We start from the raw sequence: 25,657 nt of genomic DNA on the forward strand, positions 1-25,657 counted from the left end.
TATTTCTTTTAATGCAAGAGTGGGTTTAGAGACTGGTACTTTAGCTCTAATCAGCGTTTTTTTCAAGATGCATCCTATGACTGTGCGATGTACGCCATGCTTCAAAAAATAACTAGACTGCCACAGAGCTTATCTTGCAAATAAAAAAAATGTATATATCTATAAATATATATGTGTATTATATATAAAGATGCTTGCGATTATCTAGTGAGCTGTCACCGTTCTTTCCTCTCCTGACATAAATTTTTCACCATTCACTATAGCTTATATGTGAGAAAAAGAACCTGAATTCATGTTTGACAAATTGCATAATGGGAATACAGAGGCACTTCCATAGATTAGAAAAGAAATCACCTTTAGCCATCGTTAACGTCTTTATTCAGCAGAGCTAGTTCTCTCTACGAAGCTGATGAGATGGTCGCCAGTCGGTTGGCCAACTATGTTGTGTTTCCCTGCAGTGAAGAACGTGGCCAGGCAGTCCAGTTATTTTGTGAGGTTGGATGGGTGGGTGGTTTGAATATTTAAACAGGAAATAACTGAATCGGTCAGAATATGTGTGGGCTAATGGTAGAAAATGATTAAAAGCATAAAGGCCTCCTCAGATTGTCTATTTTTAAGACTTCCCTTTGAATTCAGTTGGCATGGGGGGGTGGGGGTTTGCATCAATAGCAGGTGGTCTTTAGTCTGTGTGGCGATCTGTGTGCTCTACAAGCGTGTTTCCAATCCCAGTGATATGTCCACTGAGTGGAAACATTGACATTGTGGTGGTCGATCTACTGTGACTCTTATCTAAAAAAAAAGAAGAAACTCACAAGGTCGGCTGGCATGATTGTTTTAGTGCAGTTTTGATCATTAAGGGCTCATTAACTCACAATAGCTAAAGGGGAGTGCTGGTGTGTGTGTGTGTTGGTGATGGGGGGGGGGTGTGGTTACCATAGCAGCCGATATCCTTTACCTGATCCTGTGCACCGAAACAAAACTGGGCACACGAGGTGATCGTCCTACTGCTAGCCTTAGAGGCCCTCGTTCCCTCTCCGAAACCAGCCAGATATGTCACATATTCATTTTGCTCCACAGTGTGGCTCCCTCTGCTCTTGGAGCAGCGGCCCATCTGGGAGTGTAAACAACAGGGTAAACTTTAGGGAGACAGAAAGAAAAGCTACTCTCTGGGTCCCATCTTCAGCAACCTTACCTCCTTGGTTCTGTTTTTTTTTCTATCACTCGTACATCACCATCAGTCACCAGCTGGACCTGGGTCAAATAGTAGATGTGGTTTGTTTCTTTTCTTTTTTTTAGCTCTTTGTTGACCTGTATGGTTCAGCAGGTGAGCTCCCATAATAAAAACAAGCTTCCTGTGATTGTCAAAACCCTGCATCACGTGGTCTTAAAGTACAGTATGTGTGGCGAACAAACCATGATAAAGTCAAAACATTTTGGAAAAATGCACTCGTGCGCCTTCTAGCTGAGAGTCAGACAGGAAAACTGAGACTGCTCTCATGTCTGTGCGGCAAATATGAAGCTGGCACGGGCAGCCGGTTAGCTTAGCTTAGCACAAAGACAGAAAACAGAGGGAAACAGCTAGCCTGGCTCTGTCCAAAGGAAACAAATCAACACATTGTGTTACCTTTGGATAGACCAGGCTAGCTGTTTCCCCCTGTTTTAAGCCTTTTTTGCTGAGCTAAGCTAACCGGCTGCTCATGGTAGCTTCATATTTAACACACAGATGCAGAGTCGCATCAGTTTTCCGATCTAACTCTGTAAGTAAGCCAATAAGCGCACGCATCCACCAAACGTCTTTTCCTTTCAGTTTTGCCGTGTACTATTTGATCCAGTTCAGCTGACCACCCTGTCAAGCCGCCTCAGCGTTCCCACCTCTCACTGTCTTTCTCGATAAGGTGCTGTCATTCAAATACAAAACAATTATAAAATAGTACAAATCCAAAAGGAATAAACTCAAATAAGAGAACACACAAGAGATAACAAAGTCATTCATCTACATTACAAGAGGGCAAAGGGGGAACCGATAGCTGCGGTCTAACTGTCAGTAATGATGTACTCACACTGCGGTTTTCAGTGTGTGTGCGTGTGTTTGTGTGTTCAGATATCTAATTGAATTAAAGATCACTGGGCTTAGTGTGTGCATACAAAATGAAAATATGATGACACAACACCACCACCTATGATTACTACAATCTAAAAGGTCTGACTGGGCGACGGTGTGCGTTTTTTCAGTTGTACGTTACTGTACATGCCGTGGTCGTGGCACAGACTGTGAGATCTTTCTGAGTGCGTGTGTGTGTGTCGTGTGGGGAGATGTGAGAATGAGCGGAGGCCAATGATTTGTCACTGAACGATGGGGGGGCGGGGTCGAGGACACGTGAAGGCGTCTTGTACCTTGGATTTTCCTCTTTAAAACTCTTAATAGGCAAGTCTGGTTTACCTCCCATGCCTTGTAGGTAAATAGTGCACATCGTTAAGATTAGTGTTAATTGATTCAGCTTCTAGTGCAACCCTTAATCAAGATATGTTTTGGCATGGTCTCTCTCTAGTTAGTAGTAGGGTAAAAAGGGACTTAGAGTCAATGGTCATTCAGAGGGAGAGAAACATTGGTCAATTTGATTAGGTTTTTGGGTGATGACAGACATCACCGGAGCATGGACTGCAGCTTTCATTGGAAATCAAAATAGTGTCTCGGCTTTGATCAGGCTGTGGATTCGTTGTGGGTGATGCTTTGTAGTTTTAATGCTAAATCTGTGTCTCGGAAACCTGATTTTTGTTGGACAGATGATTTTCATAGCCATTCATTACACAAAGTAGGAGAAGTTGACCGCTTGTTCATCCTCAGGTTCCTCTTGCTGTTGCTGTGTTGTTGTTGTGCTGGTTCTTGGTTTCAGGAGAGATGCCTGCTCGCTGCTGTTTGTCCCCTCACCCCTTCTTTTAATCCTGGCATCCTCTTGTCCATTCATTCATCTTTCCATCTATCCATCTTTGCTCGAAAACGGGTCCTCCCTCTGACTGGGTAAATGAGTCCAGAGTTCCTCTAAAAAAGCATAATGCTGTCGTATTTTCCTGCGTTGCTTGGTTATATTTTTTGTATCAGGTGAGACTGTACTGTCAGGGCCGGTCGGTGGGTTGGTTGGTTGGAGGACAGTTATTATCCTGCGGGTTGTTTCTCTGTTTTTCTATTTTCGATTGTAAAGAAAGAATTCTAGTTGCTGGTTTGTACACAGATCTTGTCAGAGGAACCAAGACTGCAAAAGAAAAAAAAGAGGAAGAGGTGGTGGGGAATGAGATCAAGTTAGTGTCAAAACCAGTAAAAGTACACACAAAAAGTACACAGGTACACCTAAAAACTGCAGTTTGAGCGTTCAATCAATAGTTTTGTGGGTGTTTGGTCATGAACCAAACTGTATTTTCACCTGATTACTGTGCTCGATGAACATTCAGGGGCTCACCAAAGTTGGCACAATATTTCACGCTGAGCCACAAATGTCAATCATGGTGGCACTAGACCAAATTAAATAGGAACATGCACGTCTGTATAAAATTTCTGTTCAATGAGAGATTTGTGTGGGACAGACCGCCCCACTCTGGGATGGCTAATAAAAAAGCATGATGTGGCAACAAGGAAATACATCAGAAATCATTATGACAGATGCAAACTGTAGAAACTCTTTGTTTTTTATCCATGAAAATGACTTTTGGCCACTAGAGGTTCCTATCACTCTTAAATATAGCGAGTGACAGAACAGTCATCTGGGCCACCAGCCCGGCTATTACCATCAATTCTGTCCATTTCTGGAGTCAAGTACGGTGCAGCTTGAATTTGGCTGAGCTTTGTGAATGGCTACTAATGGCCAAGCAGCAGCAGGGGGATAGCAGTCTGGCGCTCCCTGTCACTTACACCATCTTCACGTCGGGTTTTCTCCCACTCAGCATGAGCAGGGAGCAGAAGTGGGTCACCGTCGCTGTTGTTGGCTGCCCCGCTTGGCCTGCAGGATCTGGCACCACGGGCTTGTGCGCCAACATTCTAGAAGTCAAGCCTTGGAAACTACTCGGAGCCTCCAGGGAAGCAGCCTTTTGTTTTGTTTGACTCTAACAGGTCGCATGAATACCCCCCTTCTGCCTCATGCACTTCTCAGCTACCCTACTCCCCTGGGCACTGTCCCAGCAGGCCTTGGGCATTGTGACTTCTCCCTTCTTAGTTACTCTCTCTCTCTCTCTCTCTCCTTCTGTGTATGTTCTTACAAACACACACACACACACAATCATCTATCTCCCGTGAACACTCCCACTAAATCCTTGGCAGCAGACAGTGACCACCCTCTTTTCTTTCCTGTTCCCCCCCAACTCCATACTCCCCCCCCCTCAAGCAACCCCTTCTCAAATTCAAGATCAACTGGCTATGACATCATGTCTGGTTGCCGGGGGTAACGAGACGGCCGGGACGTGACTTCTATAAGGTTTGCTCCATTCCCTCCATCTCCCCTCTTTTTCCTGCCCTGTCGGTATCTCGTTTCCTTCCTACACCGGTTGCAGTTTCTCATGTTTGCCACCAGAGGGCACACTGAGCCCACTGTTGTTAATGTAAGCGGCTCTCCAGCCTGTCCCAGAGTCACCATACACACACACACTCCTGACACACTCTTTGTCCTGCGATCTATCTTTTTTTTTGTAGGTCGTTAATCTTTTTGTCATTTTCTGAGTGGCAGATGCAAACGGTTAATGCTGTGTGTTTTGGTTCTGCCTTGAAAAGTGAAACCATACTTCAGACATGATGTCCCAGTCATATAACATCAATGAGCTGTTGCATATGAAGACACGCTCCATGGCCAAAAGTATGTAGAGACCCCTGATCATATACTTTTATTGCTTTTGGTGCAGGGCTTTCATGGTTTTGGTCGGGGCCTCTTTGCTTCATTTAAGAGAACGCTGCAGCTTTCACTGATATTTTAGACAACAGTGTGCTTCCAACTTTGCGGCAAAAGTTTGGGGAAGACCCTTTCCTGTTTCAATAGTTTCAATAAGATAGCTCCCCTTGTACAAGGCCAGGACCATAAAGGAAGGGTTTTTACCCACTTTGCTGAAGAACCCTGACCTTTAACCCCATCCAACAACTCTGGGATGAGCTAGAACTCAGCAAGCTTATTGTGCCCGACATCAGTGCCCAACCTCACCGTACTGCTCCTGTGTTTGAATGGAAGCAAATCCCTGGAGCCAGGTTCAGAAATCTGGTTGGAAAGCCTGAAACCAGAAGCTGTTACAGCGTGTTGCCCATGTCTATGATTTTGGAACAAGTTGTTCAGCAATCACGTATGGATGTAAAGTTTGGGTGTCAACATACGTTTGGTCATATTGTGTGTTAAGCTGTCTTTAACGTACCAGGGTAAAAAAAAAAAGACTCATTCCAAGGTGAAGTAGATTATTTAGAGTAAAAGGATGTTTGTAACAAAGACAGCATTACCTGGAATAATAGGAGAGAAACTGAAAAATAGGGGAGAAAAAAAAAGATAAAGATTGGAATAAGAAAGAGAGGAGAGGGAATAAAGAGTGGAGTATAACGAGCGGAGAGGCAGAAAGTATCAGGAATGGAGGAAATGGAAAGGGAGGAAAAGTAAGAGAACAGAGGGCAGGGAAACAAGGGAGGGGATCAACCGAGCAGTTTCAGATGGTTTCCATGTGTCGAGGAGCAGAGCTGAGCTGGCTCCAGGTGGGTGTGGTTGGACACTAATGAGAAAAGTACTGGTAATGGAGGAGGCATATGAATGAGGCGCAGAGTGGTGAAGGGAAGGAACAGAGAAGGTGAAAAGAGGGAGAAAGTACGAAGCAGAGAAAATGAATAAGAGGGAGGGAGGAGAGTGGCGAAGGACAAAGCTAGAGAAAGAGAAAGAGAGAGAGAAGCAGGGGGGGGGGGGGGCGTTCAGCAAAGGAGAGGGAGTGAAAAAGGCAGCGAGGGAGAAGGCCTGCTGCCTGAAGGGTTGGCTCCATACGTGCCAAATAAACAGTTGAGCACATATGGTAAACCACACACGTACTGTAAAATACAGATACACAAATGCACACTGATGGTGCGCTGTGGGATGGTGTGAGAGGAGAAGTGGAGAAACCCGACAGCAGGTTTCAGGGAGTGAGGGAATAAGAAATACTTTGGCGTCCTTCCACACAGTTAATAAGTTGCCTGAGTTTGACCGGTAATCACAGTCAAAACAGAGAGTTTCCTCCTCACTTTTCCACACAGAGACAAACTGTCAACCCGCACTCACTCCTACCTGTGTCTGCTGCGGGATGTTCAGAAAGTTGTTGTCCCGTGATCCGATGCCGACAAACCTGTTGGGAGCTGTGGCGCCTGGCGTGGAGTATGCTAGAGAAACAAAAGAAGAAGAAGAGAAGACATGAGTGCATGCGCAAAGACAGCTGGCACTTCAGCATCTCAGAGCAGTGCTTACATTCTGGGAAATAAACATATTCACTTTCTTACCGAAAGTTAGACGAGAAGTTTGATACCACTCACATGTATGTGCTGCAATAATGAAGTCAGTGCTAGCAGGTAGCTTAGCTTAGCACAAAGGCTAGCCTAGCTCTGACCTAAGGAAACAAACTGAATCTACCAGCAACTTTGAAGCCTGATAACTAACACCTTTATCGCTTTTTGTTTCATCTGTACAGGCAACGATGTGAAAAAAAGTCCATAAAACCACAATGTGTCAGTTTTACACAAAATATATTGTATTATGAGTTTTAGAGGTGCTGTTATGTGGATTATTGTACAGAGCCAGCAGTGACAAGCAGTTTCCCCTACTTCCAGTCTTTATGCTAAGCTAAGCTAACTGGCTGTAGCTTCATATTTATCATATAGACATATCGGTAATTCTTGCCATTGAAAATTAGTGTATTTCCAAAAATGTCAAGTTTCCTTTAACATGTAATAACACACAGCAAAACAACTGGATCTCTGAAAATCTGATAAATTCACTTAATACGACAGGAAGTGCTGCTATGTTTCATCGAGGTCATCAACTCTCCAGAGTGAAGTCTGCCAAAAACTGGTTTGCAAACTTAGATCTCCCTGAGTGATTAAAAATCCCGTTGACAAACTCAGTTGGAAGTGATTGAGCACACCAGAATCCTGACATCAGGATCAGTCAGGGACAGTTAAAACCCACTGGCATCAAAGTCTCTGACAAATTTAGGGCAGTTTGAGGTACCCTACGGACTCCAGCATTTTGAATCTCACCGAGGGATTCAGGATGCAGTGTGCATATGTGAGCCTGTTTGTGTGGAGGAAAGGGAGGAAGGACGAGTAGAAAAAGAGACAGAAAGAGAAGGAGAATTTGGAGATTTATGTGTATGGACATAGAGTATTAACAGCCATGTGTTTCTAAGAATTGGAATAACATACATAAGACATAAAAGACTTGGAGACGTTGACTGGGGGGGTAAAACGCAAACACTAAATTTGAAGGAAAGCTAAAAACAAAAAAATCAAAGTGCTCCATCCAGTGCCCCTCCTATCACAGGTGAGGAAGACAAATGTGAGAGAAGCCCACGGTTGGACTGACTGACATCACCTTAAAACACACCCTATAACAATCGCTTAACAATCACCAAACAAAACAAAAAAAATCCCACCAAGAAGCTAAAATCAGTTCAACCAAAAACAAGTCAAATATATTTTTTTTTCCACCAATGTCCTAATTTCTACTGGAATGTTTTGGAGTCCATATAAATTAACTGCCCTAAATTTGTGCAACTTCACAAGTAAGAATCAATTAATGATGAAAATCTTCTTCTCCCAACTTCATTTATTTATTTATTTGTACAAGTTTTGCTAATGAGTCCAGCAGGGGAAGAAAGGAGGTTTTTAGAAGGAGAAGAACTGGGTTGCAGCTTCCACACCAGACAACGCAGACAGAATGGGCTCAACATGTAAAGCCACTCAAACTGAAGGGGACCTAATGCGTCCATTAAGAAAGACATTTCTCACCAGACCTCTGGTGGTCTTGGTCTACTCTACTGAGCTCCACAGTATATCCTGTGCTTGCTTCCATAGCCTTCCGAGGGTTAAGGGAGGTGAGATGTTGGATACACAGGAACAATGATGGCACGAAGTTGGAAGTAGAACAATGGCAGGGGTCTTTTCACTGGAGAGGGTTTGGGATTTTCAGATTTTTTTTTGTTCTTTTGAACGGTCTCTGCGGGGTCACTTACACGGAGATGCGGGCGAGGAGAGTCCGCCGTCAGGGGGCGTGCTGTTGGGTTTAGAGTCGGGCATAGGGAGGGGCACTGGGCGGGCCACTGGGGGAGGTGGAGGCAGCAAGAAGGAGCCTGGCATTTTGCTCTGGCCGCTCCCGTTTGGCTGCAGACAACACAAATAGGGTCAGGAGGGCGACATGCGACAATCCGCAGACACGGAATGAAAAAGAGGACGCAGCTCGGGAGGCCAGGTCCAAAAAAATATCCATGACGGAGGGGGTGGTGGTGGTGGGGGGAGGGCGATGATAGAAGGAAGGAGAGGAAGTGGTGGGAAACAACAACCAAAGGAATGATGTATGTGGACGGCATCTTTTATGGAGGTGTGAAAAATAATAATCACCACAGGGTTTGATAGGAGTGGGAGCTGGAGCTTGAGGTGAGAGGTTCCACAGGGGTGGTCCGTGGTGGGTGGAGGAGGTGTAGTGGAGGGGAGTGAGCAAATTATTGACTGGGTTTCGTCCAGAAGATGGCAAGAGAAATCAAAACCATGGGAGAATACTCGTCTACACAAGCACAACACCACCAACGATACCAGCACCAAACAACCAAACTCCAAACTAAAATCGGAACAGCTAGAGATGAAAACAGAAACACGATGACACAACACAGAACGGGTATGCTTGACTGAAGTGTGCCGTGACTGATTCACTCTCGTGCTGATGGTTGTAACTTCTGAGGGGTTGGGTGGAGCAAAAAAAAAAAAAAAAAAAAAAAAAAAAAAAAAAAAAAAAGGAGGGAGGAGTGTGTGAACATCGGGGTCTGAAACGGCAAATGGCAAAATGACATTGACAAGACAATACAAAGATTCTCAGACCAACTGAATCAACAGATGTCTAGTGTTTTCTCTTGTGTTGCTGTGGTGTGCAGTTCTGTGCATTTCTCTATATGGTATGTAGAAATACTACAGCTTAGAGTAAGCATCTAGCATGCACTGTCACTGTGAGGAATGACATTCACATAATTATAAAATATTAAACTGTAGAGCAATGCAAAGACGTGCTCTATACTCATTTTTTTCTGAAATTCTAGACAAATATTCAGAAGCAAAAACAGACCAGAAGAATTTATAAAGAACTGAATATCTAATTAAGTACAAAGTATTTTATTTTGGAATTCATCTGTCTGACTTTATGTGGTTTGAATTCCCTTCATGTTCTTCAACTTCAAAGTTTGGTTTCAAGCTCTACGTGAGGTAAATTCACAAAATGCAGGTGTCCAAAAAAAAACAAAAAAACAACCTGAAACTAAAGTTGCTCAAACTTAGTTCTGGTCAAATGTTTCAAAAGAAATCAGACAACTCAAATTATTTTGGTTATATTCACACAACAAATCTACGATCCTGGCTGATGGATCAATCAAGCCTGAAGGGAATCGATCAGATTGAGTTATCCTGTCGGTCACATGATCCAAGAAAAAACGTTTTTTTTTGTGTTTTTGTATTTCTGAACCAGAAAAGTTTTGAAATGTGAAAAAACATATAAAGAGGGAATATCAAACTTAAGTATTGTGTAGCTGTTAGGTACAATTGATTATTATTTTGGCCTTTTTTTGCTTCCATACTCAAAATTTTCCACTAATATAGTTCTTTTTTCCCCTAATTTCAGAGGTATCTGCATCATACACTCACTACAACAAAACTCTTTCAAAATCCTGTAATACCAACACCAGCTAGGTGCCGGCTGTCCCCCACACCTCCAACATTCTGAAGCTAACTGCATCTCTTCTTTGGCGGCAGAGCCTTACCTGTCCGGCGGCCTGCCCCGAGCCATCAGCACAGACAAACTGCACAAATTCCTTCAGGGGATCCTGTCCAGGGTGGTGGTGGTAGCGGATGGTTGGGTGGGTGAAGTAGGGGCTAGACTGCTGGATGATGGAGGGAGACGGGAAGTGCAAGGCCGAGGCTGAAGCACGGGGACTCCCTGCCGACAGAGACATTCATGTTAGAGGAACACAAGTGGAGGCGGATGCAGAGAGCGAGAGAGGAAGACATGAACCATTGAATTAGTACACATTGTTACAGATGGGAGAGATGTACTGACGAATGATAGCAAGAATATCATCACATCACAACTGGAAACCATAAAGTTTGAATCTGGCTTTAAAATGTCGAACATGAAAGGAGAAGTTGTTTTTCCAAGAAAAGCTGATTTCAAGTTAATAGTCATTATGGGCATTGCTCATAATGTTTTATGATCACTGCAGTAAATCTATACAGCTTTATGGCGGAGATTTACACACACACTGCATTCATTTGTGCACACTTACAGAGACTACATAACAATTTAAGTCAACACCGTTCAGACTTGGAGACAGGCGCAGCGCTGCACACACACCTGAATCTTCAAAAAAGTCAATAGATGGAAGAGTTATATTCTTGAAATCAGATCCAAAGAGTTTGTAAAAAAAAAAGAAAAAGCACAAAGAGATCATTGAGCACTGTCTTAAATTAGCCGCTGTTAATGCTCGCTCGCTCGCGCGCCTGTGTGCTGTTTCGAGGGTGTGATTCATTGGCGTCGACGCAATTTGGCAACCATGGACGGTAATGCCATTTTTTATCTGACTCATTTTGTTTCTATGACAAAACTAATCTGTACGTTCACACTGTAAGTTGATGTTTTTTCTGTTAATGGGCTTTGGAGTGTTTGTGTTTGTGTGTGTGTGTAAGACAGGTGTTGCTGCTTCTCAGTTTAAAAAAAGGACTCCTTTTTTAAATTACAACAAGAGGAAAATAGAAGAACATAGTTGAATGTATGCGAGGTGTGAGAGCGGAGCAGTTGGTTGAGTCCTGAACACAAAGCCCTCTCTGTCAGACCTATATCCATTACTAAATCTCCTTGATTTGTATTAGAAGCCTGTTCTCCTCTAAGCTGTGCCAGTCTGACACCCACCTCAGCCCCATCCAGGCCCCCCAGCTGCCCCATGTTGGGCTGCCAACACTCTTGGGTGCCTGCATCTATACATTGTGTGTGTGAGTGTACTTCATGTGCCAAATCCACTGCATTACCCCCAAGACTGGGGCCTATACGCCTCTGAGCCTGGTAACACCTTGCTCCCATGCCAGGCTGCCTGCTCCCCAGTGGAACTGTCTCCATGCTTCTATTAGTCCTCAACTAATCCCATTAGAGACTGGGTGAAGGCCAAACACTCTGGGGGTATTGGGGATGGGGTGGGGTGGTGGTTGTAGTGAGGTTAGGGGGGCAGGATCAGAGGGATCTCTCCACCCTTACCCTCCCAACCGTTTTCGTCTGATGGGCTGTCACAACCCTATCATGAACTTAACAACCTGTTTATCGACACCACCCACCATATTCCAAATGTGTTCTGTGGTCGATGTAACACTATTGAATTTTAACCATTGTTATACAACTGAATGTTAAATGTAGGTGCGTTTGGATTCGTATTACTACTTAGTGTGGCAGAAGCTGAATGTTTCAACCGTTTATCCCTTAGTTTTATTAAACTAGTTCAACCATTACTTTCAGATAAATTAACTAACCAGCCATCTAAACTTCACTGCTGTTCTCACACTGTTTATGTTCACTGTGCTGTGTTACAGCTGACTCACTCTGTAGATATATTTCCCTGTAGTGAAGTGTGTAGTGACTGAAGATTCTCAGTCATCGAGGTCATGGTATCAGCTGAAGGTTATCGTAGGCAACTGGACTTGCTTAGTTTCTTGAAGATGTTTCGCCTTCATCAGTTGTGATGGGGGGACAGTCCAAGGTTTTTACCTCCGTGGGGGCTGTTGGTGCCTTGAGGGGCATGGACATCTCATGGACAAACCCCCTCCCAATCCAGTGGGCTGTAAAGGTCAAGTGGGCCTGAGAGACAAAACATCTTGAAGAAACTAAGCTAGTCCAGTGCCAACGATAACCTTTAGTGGTTCTTCTAATGAGATTGTGATTTTGGAGTGGCACAGTGGTTCAGCGGTTAACGCTCTGCTCTCCCTGTGCCTAAGTCGGATCACAAGCTTCAGTTTTTAAATTGTTCATAGGTTTGAGCATGAATTGTCTGTCTCCATGTGTCAACCCTATGACTGACTGGTGACCTGTCCAGGCTGTACTCTTGTGGATGGATGGATTGTAATTTCTATCTTTTCAAATTAGTTTAAGCTACGCTACAATCTTCAGTGAATACCCCCTGGCAACTGCAGAAGAAACCCCTCTGAGGTATGAGTACCTCTGGTTGGGAATCTCCGCTCTAGAATGGCTGAATGCGGCTGGAGGGACAAACTACCAAAACCACCACCACAGTGAGTGGCTAGCCCGAGTAAGTTACTCAACCCCATTTCTCCAAGCCCTAAATCCCCTTGGATCTTGTCTTCCACACAGAAAAACAACATCGCTGATGATGTGGTAAGAACTTTCACGCCAGCGTGGGACCGGCTCCAGCCTGAACATTGTGAGAGTTTGTCTTAAAAGAAACAAATCACAACTGTATAAATCACAACTGCTGGCCACAACAAGGATGTGATATTGTGTATGTGTGTTCATGTTGAGCGTGAACACGTATATGTGTGTGTGCGTGTTGAGATTTGCTGTATATCAACAGGCATAGGGTCTGTCAACAACCACGGAGGAGCGTTTAATGACACGGCGGTCAACCTCATTGCTTCACATCTGCTTAGTGGCTTAACAAGCCTTTGATGTAGCCTAGCTACAGAACTAAAGCACATGGGTAATTATCTCCAGTGAGCTCCTTCATGGGGTGAATTCACGGACGCGCACAAGAGGAAGCCTCTTTTGTCGATCTGTGCCACATGATAAAAAATGGAGAGACTGATGATTTATTGTTGGAGTCCCTTTGGCTCTGTTTGGTATCTGATGTTATCATGAGCTGCTTGTTTCAGCCTGGTGGAGGATCAGCTGGTTCACACAGCAACTCATTTGCTGCCCTCGCCAGCGTAAATAAAGACATGTGCTCACACCCAGTTACCACACTGTCAAGAAAAACAAGTCAATAAGAATTTAGAAAAAAATAAATAAAAGAAGATGAAGAACACCATGGCTGGATCAGCCAGCTCAGGGGTCCTGGGGCCAAAATAATTTGCTGTTGCCCCCGTCTCCCACCCTCTGTGCAATTTGTACAGTATTTCTATTCTGGAATATTATAAGGCCCTGGGTTTGCTGTGTGCTATTTTTTATTTAAACACACAAGAATTTAGAAATATGCACCATGTAAGGATGGCGATGGTGTCAGTAGCACCGTAAAAACAAGATTTTGACACAAGCACCCTCTTATAGATGGATCTTTGATCTTAGATGGAACTTATAGACCTCTTTGAGGCCCTGATCACAGTCAGCTGATGTACTGACTGTGCCTCAGTGTTGCATATTCACATACTCCCACACAAAAATGCAATTCATCAAACTACCACAAACCAGTTGTTACGCAGATATGGAACCTGATCTGGAGTCTGGGGCAGTTGCCCACTTCTCCCTGGTTGGTAAGTCAGCCTCAATACAACCTATGATTAAAGCAAGCTGAGTTCTACTCTACTTCATTCATAAGACACTGATTCAAGAAATGGTCAAAATGAAAGCAGCTGAAGCCGAGAAATGTTGGAACCCATCTCTGAAAAATCCTACATTTCCCATAATGCATTTCAGTTTGTAATGCTAAAATAATGATGATGTCATCAGGATGATGTCATCAGGATTATTTTATTCACTTTGAAAAACTCCCGTGAGAGCCAGAAAGACTTTACAAACTATTTTCACTGAACTCAAAACATATTTACAAAATAATATATTTTATATTTGAACAACTTCCTAACCATTACAGATGTACAGTTGTATTTGAGGTTGGTTTTGTTGCATTTGAGATACTTGAAAATCAAAATTTATTGATTTATTTAGACTTTATACCTTTTTTAAATTCATTCAAACTTTTTGGGAAGTTTCACTTATAAATAAATGACATGATAAGTCAGGAGTCAATGAGTACATGTCACCTGATGTGATTAACATTGTTAAGAACAAGAGCCAAGCTTCACAATCAGGTGAAAGGATGTGATAGAACAGGCAGCAACCACCCCTCTGGTCTTGTTCTTCCACTAAGAAGAAGAAGATGATCTTTATAGATCATATCTAGATGACCACCAACCATCCACCATCCACCATCCACCAGATAGACCCAGAAAAGTCACAAACACCACACCCAGGCTCCCAAGAAGCTCCGTCACCAGCTTGACCTGCACCCTACAAGGTCAGAGGAGGAGGAGGAGGCAGAGGTGCCCGCCAGCTTTAAATACCCAGCCACTCTCATCTCCCAAAGACAATGCTCCCAACTCTGTGCCAGGGGGAAGGGGTCGGGGCCCTGAAGAAGTAGGGGAGGTGGGTAGGAGGAGATGGTGAAGGGGGTGGGTGGAGGGGTGGGGAAGGGGTGGGGGCTATCAGGGGGATTGGGAGCTGGGTTGGTCTCACCTGGTCTCACTCCCGCCAGCATTGGCAGTGGGTGGTGGGTGAACGCCATGCGGGGGGACCTCGTCTGGGAGGACAGGGCGCTGAAATCGAATTTCCCCGGCTTCTTAAGAGAACTAGGCGATGAGAGTCCTGGCAAAAAGGGGATCAACAAAATGGCAGAACAGAGACGAGGTTTTAATCAAACATGGCTGCTTTTCTTACTTTGACTCTACTAAAAAAAAAGAAAAAAGAAAAATAAACTTATCACTTCTTAATTTGATTGCAAGAATCGAATGATCATGATTGAAATCAATGGACTGATCGATTTGATTCATTCATTGATTTGTTGATTGGCTTAACATACAGATGGGTTCTCACAATCCGTCTGTCTCTATGTTTGTGTACAGTCAGCGGGCTGTACCATGTCCTTCAGACTGAGGGTTGTGTGGGAGCGGGGGGTTGGGGTTGAGGGCAAGGTCCGGTGAGAGGCCATGTTTTGAAGCAGCAGGGGGTTCAGAGCAAAGGGAGGTGACTGGAGAAAGGGGGGAGGGTTGGGGAGGGGTGAGGTCGGGAGTCTAGGGGCTAGTGTCAGGAGAGAGGAGAGCTGGGAAATGCGACGGCGATACCACTATGGTCACCACTGGAGTGTACGAACAATGCAGCAGTCCTACACACTGGCTTTACTCACAGGGCATACCGATTAATTCAGAGATGTCTCCTTTTCTGAGATCTCAGAGCCTGGTGTGGCTACAAAAAACATGCCAACCAACCTACTCACTGCACTTGTCAGGTTACCTCTTGAATGAATGGGTTCCTGGATGGCCTCATATCTGGGGCAGATTGTGCCTTTCAAACCCAAAGCCAGCACGAGCTACGCGGCTACATATAGCTGCAGAAGAGCATGCCAAAACATACATCAACAGATCCTCTGATGCAGTGCCCTTCTGCATATCATGACGGTCAGGTATTTTACAGTTACTGCCTTTAAGACGCACAGTATTTCATAAAGAAGTGCTTTCTGAACTGAAATCACACACACACACACACACACACACACACACACACACACACGTATACAAGCTGTTCAGACTGGGTGGCGAGCACCGGGCAAACTGCCAGCGAGCGCTGGATGGGAGAGAGTGGCAGAAAGATGGAAGAAGTTAAGCGGGAGAGAGGAGCGGTGACGGCATGGCCGACACACATAGACAAACATATTAAAGTGTCCCCCCTCTGTCTATAAATGTCGGCTGAGGCTAAAGGACTGCATGAAATATCCCTCAGTTTGGTAAAAACGGGCACACTAAGTATAGGCCAGGCTCACCAGCGGACCAGAAACATGGCCAAAAGTGTGAGAGCTACAGATAAAAGAGGCTCTCTTCTGTGATCAAGGCCTCGTGTGGTGGGTGCAGAGGGAATTTATTTTGATGTATGGTAATCCAAAGGCACAATTTAGACTTTCAGGGTTTGAGGACTGGTGCCAAATGGTGTATTTGACCTCTGCCTGGAACCGCAATGTTGAATATATATGCTGAAATAAAACTCTGGAAAGAACAATCCATAAAACAGAGAATAATGAGGTAAAAGTATAGAAAAGTACATCAGAGTGGACACACAGACCACATTACTGTTTTTTTTCTGGAACATTTTGGACTTTTTTGTTTTTGTTTGCTCCAGATTTGGTCGAGTGAATATAGCGATAAACAACGCTGGCGAGAAAAAGTCCCATAAACTACTAAATGACACAATATTCACACATATAAAACAAATACACTCAAATAAAGACGTGGGTAATTTCAACATGGCCCAAAGAGACGTGGAAATAGATTTTATGAGCTATGCATATAAAGTCTTAATGAAGCAGATTTCTGAAAAGCTTTTTTTTTTAATGCTACACTGGGAAATCTTTTATCACTATTTACCCACTATGCTCATAGGCAGGCATGGGCGCAGCTGTGCTTGTGTGTGGGCACCGATAAGTATAGAAAAAAGGTGGGTGGCACTTATGTTCAGCTAGGCGCATCATGTGACACGTGTAGGTGGGAGGAGCGGATACAATAAGCAGAGTGAGATACGTTTGATTTAGTGGTAGAGTCGTGAAAAAAAGAAGATGGTTGAACACAAATGAAAAAAACTGAAGGTTTTTCTATACAAGGCCTACAAGCACATGGAGGCTTTTGACCTAATTTTACAGGAGAACCAGAAGATAATCATATTTTTTTATTGTTGTGATATAAGAATTACGTATTTGCCTTTACTTAATGTGTATTTAAAATAAAAATATAAAGATATTTGATTTGCTTTGTGATTTTACAGTCATCTACGCCGCAAAAAATCGTACAATGAAACCAACTTTCGCCCAGAGAAAAGAGTTTTATATTTGGTGCAAAGAAATTCCACCTTGACTGAAATATCAGTGACGTAGGATCGCAGGTCTTTGAGAATCACAATGAAGTCAGCCAATCATTGAGTCAAAAGAGACATAAAAGTGGAGGAGAAGAGGGCTGAAAGTCTAAAACTAAAGTTTCAAAAAAAGTCAAAAGTATAAATAAACCATTGGGTTCAGTCAGCAGAATGTTAGTAGCGGAGGCTTGTCATCCATCTGGCACTGATATTTTACTTCCGATGGTGGGTTTGGAATGTTGCTTGGTAATATATTATAACCAATGTAATTTATTGCATTCGGAGTACACCTGCTGGTGCAATGCAGCACTCCGAGGAGCTACCAGTGGTGGAAGGCATACCCAGATCCTTTACTTAAAGGTGATATAATCAATATTTTCGTATTAACAATGGATCACATGACTACTTGGATATGAACGGGCACGGTGGCAGTGATGAACAGTGAGGAATTATTACCTGACTCTGCATTTCCCACTAGCTCTAAGATTTATAGCTTCGTATAACTTGTTTTGGTTTTCCAGCCGTCAACTTTACTGTTTTGGTCCAGTCTCACTGCTCGCATCAGCGTTGTTTCCAGCCACAGCGTGCAGCTGTTTCTGCCGAGAAAAACCCTCTAAAAATCACACTGTGTGCTTCTTGTCCAGTACCAAAAATGCAGCTGGACAAAGATAGTGCGAGCTAGTGAACATAATGGATCATTTAGCGGCTAAAGCGCCAGATATTTTTCTAGAGAACAAAAATAGAGCTAAAAGGAGAACACTGGAACTTACATAAAACAGTTGGCCAGAACCACGACACAAAACAAAGGCAAATTCATGCTACAAATCTGCTGTGATGTGTAAAATGAGTGAATATTTGCTGAGTCATAACGACGCAGAAAGGTGATAATATGTCCATGCTGCTTTGCAAAGCTTGCATTTGCTGCCACCTAGTGGCAAGCAAACGGTTGTTGCAGGTTTAAGTTAAACTTATAACGCCACATTGTGAAATTATTATTATAACTATTATTATATTGATGCGTGTTATCATTATTTTCATTTATTCGCTGTAAAACTTTATTCTGCAATACAACTAGTAACTATATATAAGCTATATAACTATAGCTATAGTATTTGCTTATGGAATGTAGTATAAAGACGCATTAAATAGAAATAAACAAGAAAAATATGATAAATTGGACTACAGTGCTTGAGTAAATACTTTTCAAAACTGCAACAGGTCAGTCGGTGTCTCACTCATGAAGCCTGCAGTAACAAAAGCTACCAGCTTAGCCATGTGGTGAACTTTAAGGCTGCTGTGCAATGTTACACAAGGCTCTATCAGTCAGAGAGTTAGGGTAAACATGTAGAACTTCAACTTGTATTTGTAGTCCGTGCTCACACTGTTACAAACAGACAGACTGAATGCAGACACGCCGTGGATTCAATGCATCCCTCACATAAAGCCTGTTTGGCTCCAGTTCCCCCCTGTGGTACATATAGAAATGAGCGCCTGCCACCACAGTACATGTCCAATTATAACCAGCTTATTACGAATAAACAGCCTTAAATTATACATATTGTTTTTAGTCTCTGTAATATTCCCTAATTAGCTGCTATCTTGCTGAAATATCTGCTACGACGAGGCTTCTCAGCGAGGAGCGGCAAACGAGGCCCAGATGCCCAATGAAAGCTTTGTCTGATAAAGCTAACAGAAGTTACTCTGATCTCTCCCTTAATCTGTGTTTGTGCGTGTGTGTGTGTGTGTGTGTGTGTGTGAATATGTGTAGACTCACACACACACACACACACACAGTTGTTTGTTCTACATTATTTCTGTGTCCTGCTCCTGGCACACTACACGAGCAGACTGGCAGCCAATTGCTCCCATGACCCTCTAGTCTTGCCACGCTAACAAGCTGGCGACCACACTAACCCCCTAACTGTCACAGAACTGGTCCACTAGCATGTGCACACACACACACACACACACACACACACACACACACACACCAAAGTGAGAGAGGGAGAAAGAAAAAAAAAGCTCACACACTCGTCATCATTCAGGTAAGCAAGAAACAATATACATTAACAGAGTAGCGCCCCTCATTAACTGACGACCTCGCACATCATTAGCACTCATAAACACTGAGGTAATGTGTTACAGGTGGAAAGCAAGGACACCTTAACAACAGCGCAACCGTACCACACACACACACACACACACATCAAAGTTTTAAGCCCATAACACCAGATAATTAGCTGGAATTTCTCTGTCAGTATCACCCACCCACCTCCACCCCCACCTTCTCCTACTGAAAAGTTGGTGGTGGGATTTCCCGCCACTGAGCAGCAGCAGGAGCAAGCAGGCAGAAGGAGAGAACGGAGCAGAGCAGAGCGGGAGACAGCAGACTTAATGATGAATTACATGATCACCTGCTATGCCTCAGAGCCTTTCATTCAGGTAGAGGATCACCTCCAGAGCGGGCAGAGGCGGAGGCCCCACCTCCTTCCCTCCCCTCCCCTCCCTTCCCTTCCTCCTGTCCTCCGCCCCTCCTCATCTCTCACTCCCAACACCACCACCACCATCACCAGAACAGATGTCTGCTGTAACCCAGTAGCTCCCTTTGCTGTAGACACATGGAGGCGCCATCTGGACCGGAACGCTGCTCCTCTCCAGATTGGGGTTGTGCGTGTTGTTGTGTGTGTGTTTATGTGTGTGTGAATGTAAATCAGAGAAAGAGCTTAAATTTAGTTTTGTGTGTGTGTGTGTGTGTGTGTGTGTGTCTGCATGCCATTTGTAAACGTGTGTGTTAGTGAGTAAGCATGTCTCGGAGACAGAAGGTGCCTTGTGCATAGATGACACACCTGAGTGCCTTTAGTCGTGTTTGTTTGGGTCGCATGTTGTTTTTCCGGCGCAGTCTTTCAGAGACGGTTGAGTCAGGCCTACGGCAGGTGGGACACCACTCGACAGCTCTGTCTAAACAACCGGCTGCATGAAGCGGCTAACGCTGATACTCAACAAACCCTCATTCACGCACACACACATACACCCCTCCTCCATCTCTGTGCCTTTCAACGCTTTCTCTCTCTCGGGACTCGACAACAAAATTACAACACCCAAAGCTCTTAGCTGGATGTTGCCGACAAATTCACACCACCACGGAAACTCATGTTTGCATGTGGCGTGTCACAAAAATGTGTTGTTTTTTTTTTCTGATATGATAATGCACATGATGACACATTGAAAATATAGTGGATTGTTTTGTCAGACAGTGTGTGTGAGGATAACAAGGAGTAATTTGTGTTTTCTGAATGTTCTCGGGAACATCTTCATCTTCCTCGATTTCCTCGATTCCTTTCACAGATTTACAACAACATCTTTGAGGCAGACAGGCGGTGGATGTTATGGAGCTACTGGGCTACCAAAAGGCTTTGGTAAACCCACAATGGACAACAGCAGACATCTGGTAGAAACACAACCCCACCCAGCGGCAGCATAGCCAGAGAACAAGACACAAGAGAGGGACGAAGAGAAGAGAAGAGAAGAGAAGAGAAGAGAAGAGAAGAGAAGAGAAGAGGACGGATGGAAAATGCAGAACAGCTCAGGGAGCTCACAGGAAGTGCAAACAGACTTGAAAAAAAGGACAGAAAGAGGTGTATACAAGTTGAGGGTGGTGTGAGCTGAAGGAGAGCATACATGTACACAGTATAATGTTTAATGTTGTTCTAACCATGGTAAGGAAACTGCACTCCATCGCTCTCATGCTTAATCTTCCTCTCCTGCACACTGGCCAAATGGTGCTGCACTGAAAGGCCAAACAAGGGGAGAAGGGAAGAGTTAACAATGGAAGAGGGGAGGAGAGAAAAAGACAGAGACAGAGAGATATGTGGAAAGAATGAGAGAGAGAGAGAGAAAGAAGAGTGGTTAAATAATGGGCAACAGGGGATTTTAATGTTATAGAGTGCAGCAAGTGTCTATAAAGTAGTTACATCATTACTGCTGGCGGTATTAAAATGGCAGCATGTGAGTGGGAGTGACGGTTATAAATCGGAGAATACATGAATTTCAGCAACTTAACAGAATCCCCAAAGTCAAATACTAAACCCCAGAGATGTACAGTACAGGAAGTCTGTTGTAAATACATCTGACACGGTCCCCATCATGATGGTTAAAAATGCTGCAAGCCAAAAAGGGTGAATGGTTATGACTCAGGAGGTAAATGGGTGGTTACTCTGGTGCATATAAAGACGACGGAGAGGGATTTAGATGGTAAAACTCAGAGAGTCTGCACAAGAACGGAATAGTTTGACATTTTGGTTTCTTGCTTTCTTGCCAAGAGCTTGCTGAAAAGATTGATACGCCCGTCTGTAGGGAAATGTAATTCTGAAGTTAGCTTAGCACAAAGGTTTAAAACTGATGAAAAGGTTAGCCTGGCTCTGTTTGAAGGTAACAAACTCACAAATAAATACATTTTAATTGTACAAAAAACTAATCATAAAAAAGGTTATATGATTTAGAGCTGGAGCCAGAAGCTGCTTAGTTTAGCTTAGCACAAAGACTGTGGAAACAGCTAGTCTAGCTGTTAGGTTAGGCAATAAAATCAGTTTTGTATAGCTCACTTATATCTTGATGTTTTTTTCACGAAAGCTGAAGCATAAAAACAGCTTCCAGAATTTGTTTTAACAGTTAACAGTCTTTGTGCTAAGCTAAGCTAAGCTAAGCTAAGCTAAGCGGCTGCTGGCTGCAGCTTCATATTTACTGTAAACACACATATGTGTGTGTGTGGTATCAATCTTCTCATCTACCTCTGGGCAAGAAAGCGAAAATGCCAAACTATTCCTAACATGTGACACGTTGATGAACACATAAATCTCACTATGATAGCCTGTTGTGTCTGGCCTTACTCAGAAAGTTATTTAAAGTCTGATGAACAAAATAAAACGCAAAAGGGACAGACACAAAATAAAGTGTATGTAGCTTTTGACAGTTATCTCTGTTTTATCTACTGTATGTGGCTCTGACAATCTCAGACATCACACACTCTCTCTCACACACACATAATCCAGGAGTTTTATATAAAATATATCCATCACTGCCACTTTTCTCACTGACAACTGACAAATAGTTAAATGTACTCCGTTCGTGGTCTTTTTAAAGGGTCAGTTCAGCCAGAACAAAATGTCACATGGTAAAGACACAGTCACACTTTCACCTAGTAAATATGCAGATTTTTTTTTTTTATTTTATTTGCAGAGGTTTGGAGGATTGATGACACTTCCTGCCTCCACCCCATTATAACAAATGTGTGGCAGTCATGTAAAAAGTTATATTGGAAAAACTTGACAGTAATGTGTCATTTCAGAGACCTCAGTAGAACAATTCTTACAATTTTGTTTTGTTGCGAGGGGTTTGAAAATAGTCCCCAGTGAAACTTATTTTCAGGAACTGGGACATTGTTTTGAGAGTTTTTCAAATGTCACATTTCACCACAAATGATGGTCATTCACTTCCGTTGTACTGGGGTGGAAAAAAAAAAAAAAAAAACTTCTGCAAATACAACCAAAAACAATCTGCATGTTCAAACCACTCTGAGTAACGGGGGGAAATATGTGTGTGTTTTGGGTAAACTGGCCCTTTAAAGTCCCTGCAGCATGTGACATCTACCTCAAACGGGCCTTTTCTTGGCTCGGCGGGGGTGGGAGTACATGTTGTGAGTGAAGTAGAAGTTGTGAATGGAAGCGGTTGAGAAAGAGAGTCGGGATGATGAGGGGGAGTCAAGTGATGGAGAGAAGGGTCAACACAGTACAGAGGCAGAGGGGTGTGTTGGTGGGTGGAGCGGAGCTGTGGCGTCGGGTCCATTTCAAGTCAGTTAATGAAATTGGCGTGTAAAGATATTTTGGATAAAAGGCCCCTGAAAACAGATGTTCTCAATCAGCTTCTTACTAGAAGTGATGGACATCTCACCAGAACCAATCAGGACTTAGCATTAACAAATGAATAAATGAATAGAACTTTAACTGTTGTTAATTGAATCATCAATATATGAAGTAACCTTTCAAGATTTGTCTCCTTACTGAGTTAGATAAAAAGATTGCTGTCATATCTCTACAGTATGTGAACAGCTGGTTAGTTTAGCTCAGCATAAAGACTAGGAACAGCTAGCCTGGCTCTCCAAAGGTAACAAAATCCACCTATCAGCACCACTAAAGCTCACTAATTAACAAGTTAAACCTTGTTTATTTAATCTGAAAAAAATCTCAGACCCCAGGAAGTTACTGCACCCACCTCCTGAAACCACAGCGTATCATTTTACTCTTAAAGTTAAACAAACAAAGATATAATGTGTTAATTAGTGAGCTTGGATTACGTTTCCTTTGGACTGAGTCAGACTGGCTGTTCACAGCCTTTTATGCAAAGCTAAGCTCTTCTCCAGGCTAGCTGTTTCCACCTGTTTCCAGTCTTTATGCTAAGCTAAGCTAAGCAGCTGCTAGGCAGTAGCTCTATATCTGCTGTGCAGGATGAGAGCAGTATCAAGTATTAGGGTGAAAAAAGTTTTCAGGGGCTTTAAAACTAAAAAGACACTAGAGGAGCTGCTTCAGCTGGAGCCTCCATCAAAGTATTGTATTTGTATTGATGGATACCAGTTAAATCTTTGCGTCTGAATTGATGTGGACCTCAGCCCAGCTCCAGAAGAATCTGATGGTGAAGGCTGTAAGGGGCACTACCTGCATCCACATCATTAGGCCAACCGCTGGACTGAGAGCTGCTGCCAGCCGCCGGGGAACGGCCTGAGTAGAAGACATCATCCACCGGGCTCTCCATCTCGCTGTCGTCAATGGACTTGCGCTTGTTGGAACTGAGGGAAAAAAGAAAAGAGGAGAGGGGTTGTGTTGTTTAATCCACGAAGAAGGGGAAGAGATTTTGAGATTAATCTGTTTTTTTTTTCTGAAACTTGCACGCTAGCCTGATTTCTCAACCACTGTTTGGTGCTCTAATGAATGCACGCATATTATTTGGGGGGGACATCTGAGGACAATGTGAGTGCTTATTTCATCTGGAGTCAGACATGTGTCTGCATGAAATCAAGAGTTATAAAAATTCTAAATGTCAAGGTTTCCTTCAATGTTTTGTTTTCATATTATGTTTTAGCCAGGGGGGACAACGCAACGCCACTGGAGACAGCGAGACAAACATAAGGCAGAATTTATTCAACACGCTGTATCCATACTGGCCCGAAGCAGCCTCACGCTAGAAACTGGGCACAGAAAGAGTGCACGGCGATGCTGGAACGCATTTATGTGTGTGTTTGCAGATTCTTATAGACTCATACATCTGTGACCAATAAAATGAAAGGGGGGTTGTGAACGTACAGTGTTTCACTGCTGATCCAAAATGTTTAAATATGTGTGCGCTCATGTGCATATCTATGTGACAGCATGCGTGTGTGGCTTTCATTGCGAGTGTGATGCAGGGGTCTGTGTTACATTAGTATCAAGGGAGATATTCTGTAATGAGTGTAACTACCTCCGTGGGAGACTTGCATAAAGCTCCATTTCAGTCCTGCAGCGTAAAGATGAGCGAGGGAGGACGGCAGAGGGAGCGAGGGGAAATAACACAGACAAAAGACACAAATGCAGACGGAGTGACGGACAGATCGGTGGGAAAAATGAGAGGGAACGAGAAGGATTAGCGGTGAAGAAAAAGTGGGGGAAAGGGAGGAAGGGTCGGGAGAGAGGGAAAAGATCAAAAAGCAGAGTAAGCTAAGAATACAGCAGCGTTAAGAGGTTATAGACTCAAGAAATGAAGAATATTAGTACAGAGGAAAAAAAAGAACAGTTTGAGCATTTTGTGTTTGTGTGTGTACCTGGTGGAGGGGGTGGAGGTGATGGAGCGCCGTCCCAGGGTCACCTGGTTGATGTTATAGTAGCCGGGGCTGTCCAGGTCAGCCAGGGAGAAGTTGGGGCCAGTCGCTGTAGCCACAGGGGCTACACACACACACATCACACACACACACACAAACACACACACACACATCACACACCACATAGGAGAATAATATCAGAAAATGTGCATCTACATACTGTAACTAATCATGCCTTTATTTTCTTAAAGGATAAAGCTGGTAAAGGTGTTGATGTACTTTTATTTATTCTTTGGCTCTATGGATGTCTAAAATATTTGACATTCATGGTCCCCAGAAGATGAATTCAAATGACTTTCCAACTCTTTTCCTTCAGTGCCACCATGAGGTCTTGACAACTATTGGTCAGACTGACATGATACCTATACTGGCATGAGAACAGTTTGGGATCTGCGTCACTGGGGAGAAGGGCATCTGGAACGTACCCCAGGATTTAACGGCAGACAGTCCCCAGATAAGCAGAAGGAACCAGATGGATCTAAACACATGATCACAATCATAATCTGCTAAGGATGACTCATAACAACTTTTTGGTGATCCAGTGACTTTTTATACAGCGACATGATCAGGAGCAGGTTGGTGTCCTGGTATTTATTAGCTGTTGTTTCCTGACACCGGACTGATCCTGGACAATCCGTCATGTTTTGTGACTGCCCCAGCCTCTCTGTGGCCTTCAAATTTTCAAAAAGGAAGTCTC

The 25,657-nt window shown here is 43.6% G+C and overlaps 1 protein-coding gene across 17 annotated transcripts in view; it reads right to left on the minus strand.

Annotated features, from left to right (window-relative positions):
• Positions 1–2,527: 2,527 nt before the first annotated feature.
• The window catches only part of nfixb (nuclear factor I/Xb), a 134,464-nt gene continuing 111,334 nt past the window's right edge, over positions 2,528–25,657 (minus strand). For 6 of the 17 annotated variants that reach the window (XM_019272727.2, XM_019272717.2, XM_019272756.2 and 3 more), the window contains 9 exons: positions 24,904–25,024; positions 24,564–24,599; positions 23,765–23,895; positions 20,770–20,844; positions 14,679–14,807; positions 9,997–10,172; positions 8,209–8,356; positions 6,270–6,361; positions 2,528–3,251 (listed from right to left, as the gene is read on the minus strand). In XM_019272727.2, the coding sequence (XP_019128272.1) occupies positions 3,237–3,251; positions 6,270–6,361; positions 8,209–8,356; positions 9,997–10,172; positions 14,679–14,807; positions 20,770–20,844; positions 23,765–23,895; positions 24,564–24,599; positions 24,904–25,024 (923 nt within the window). In that variant the 3' untranslated portion in view covers positions 2,528–3,236. The remainder of the gene's footprint in view (positions 3,252–6,269; positions 6,362–8,208; positions 8,357–9,996; positions 10,173–14,678; positions 14,808–20,769; positions 20,845–23,764; positions 23,896–24,563; positions 24,600–24,903; positions 25,025–25,657) is intronic. The other 11 variants (XM_019272740.2, XM_019272712.2, XM_019272722.2 and 8 more) reach the window with 10 other exon arrangements.

This window comes from Larimichthys crocea, chromosome XII, assembly GCF_000972845.2.
Source record: "Larimichthys crocea isolate SSNF chromosome XII, L_crocea_2.0, whole genome shotgun sequence".
Lineage (NCBI taxonomy): Eukaryota > Metazoa > Chordata > Actinopteri > Sciaenidae > Larimichthys > Larimichthys crocea.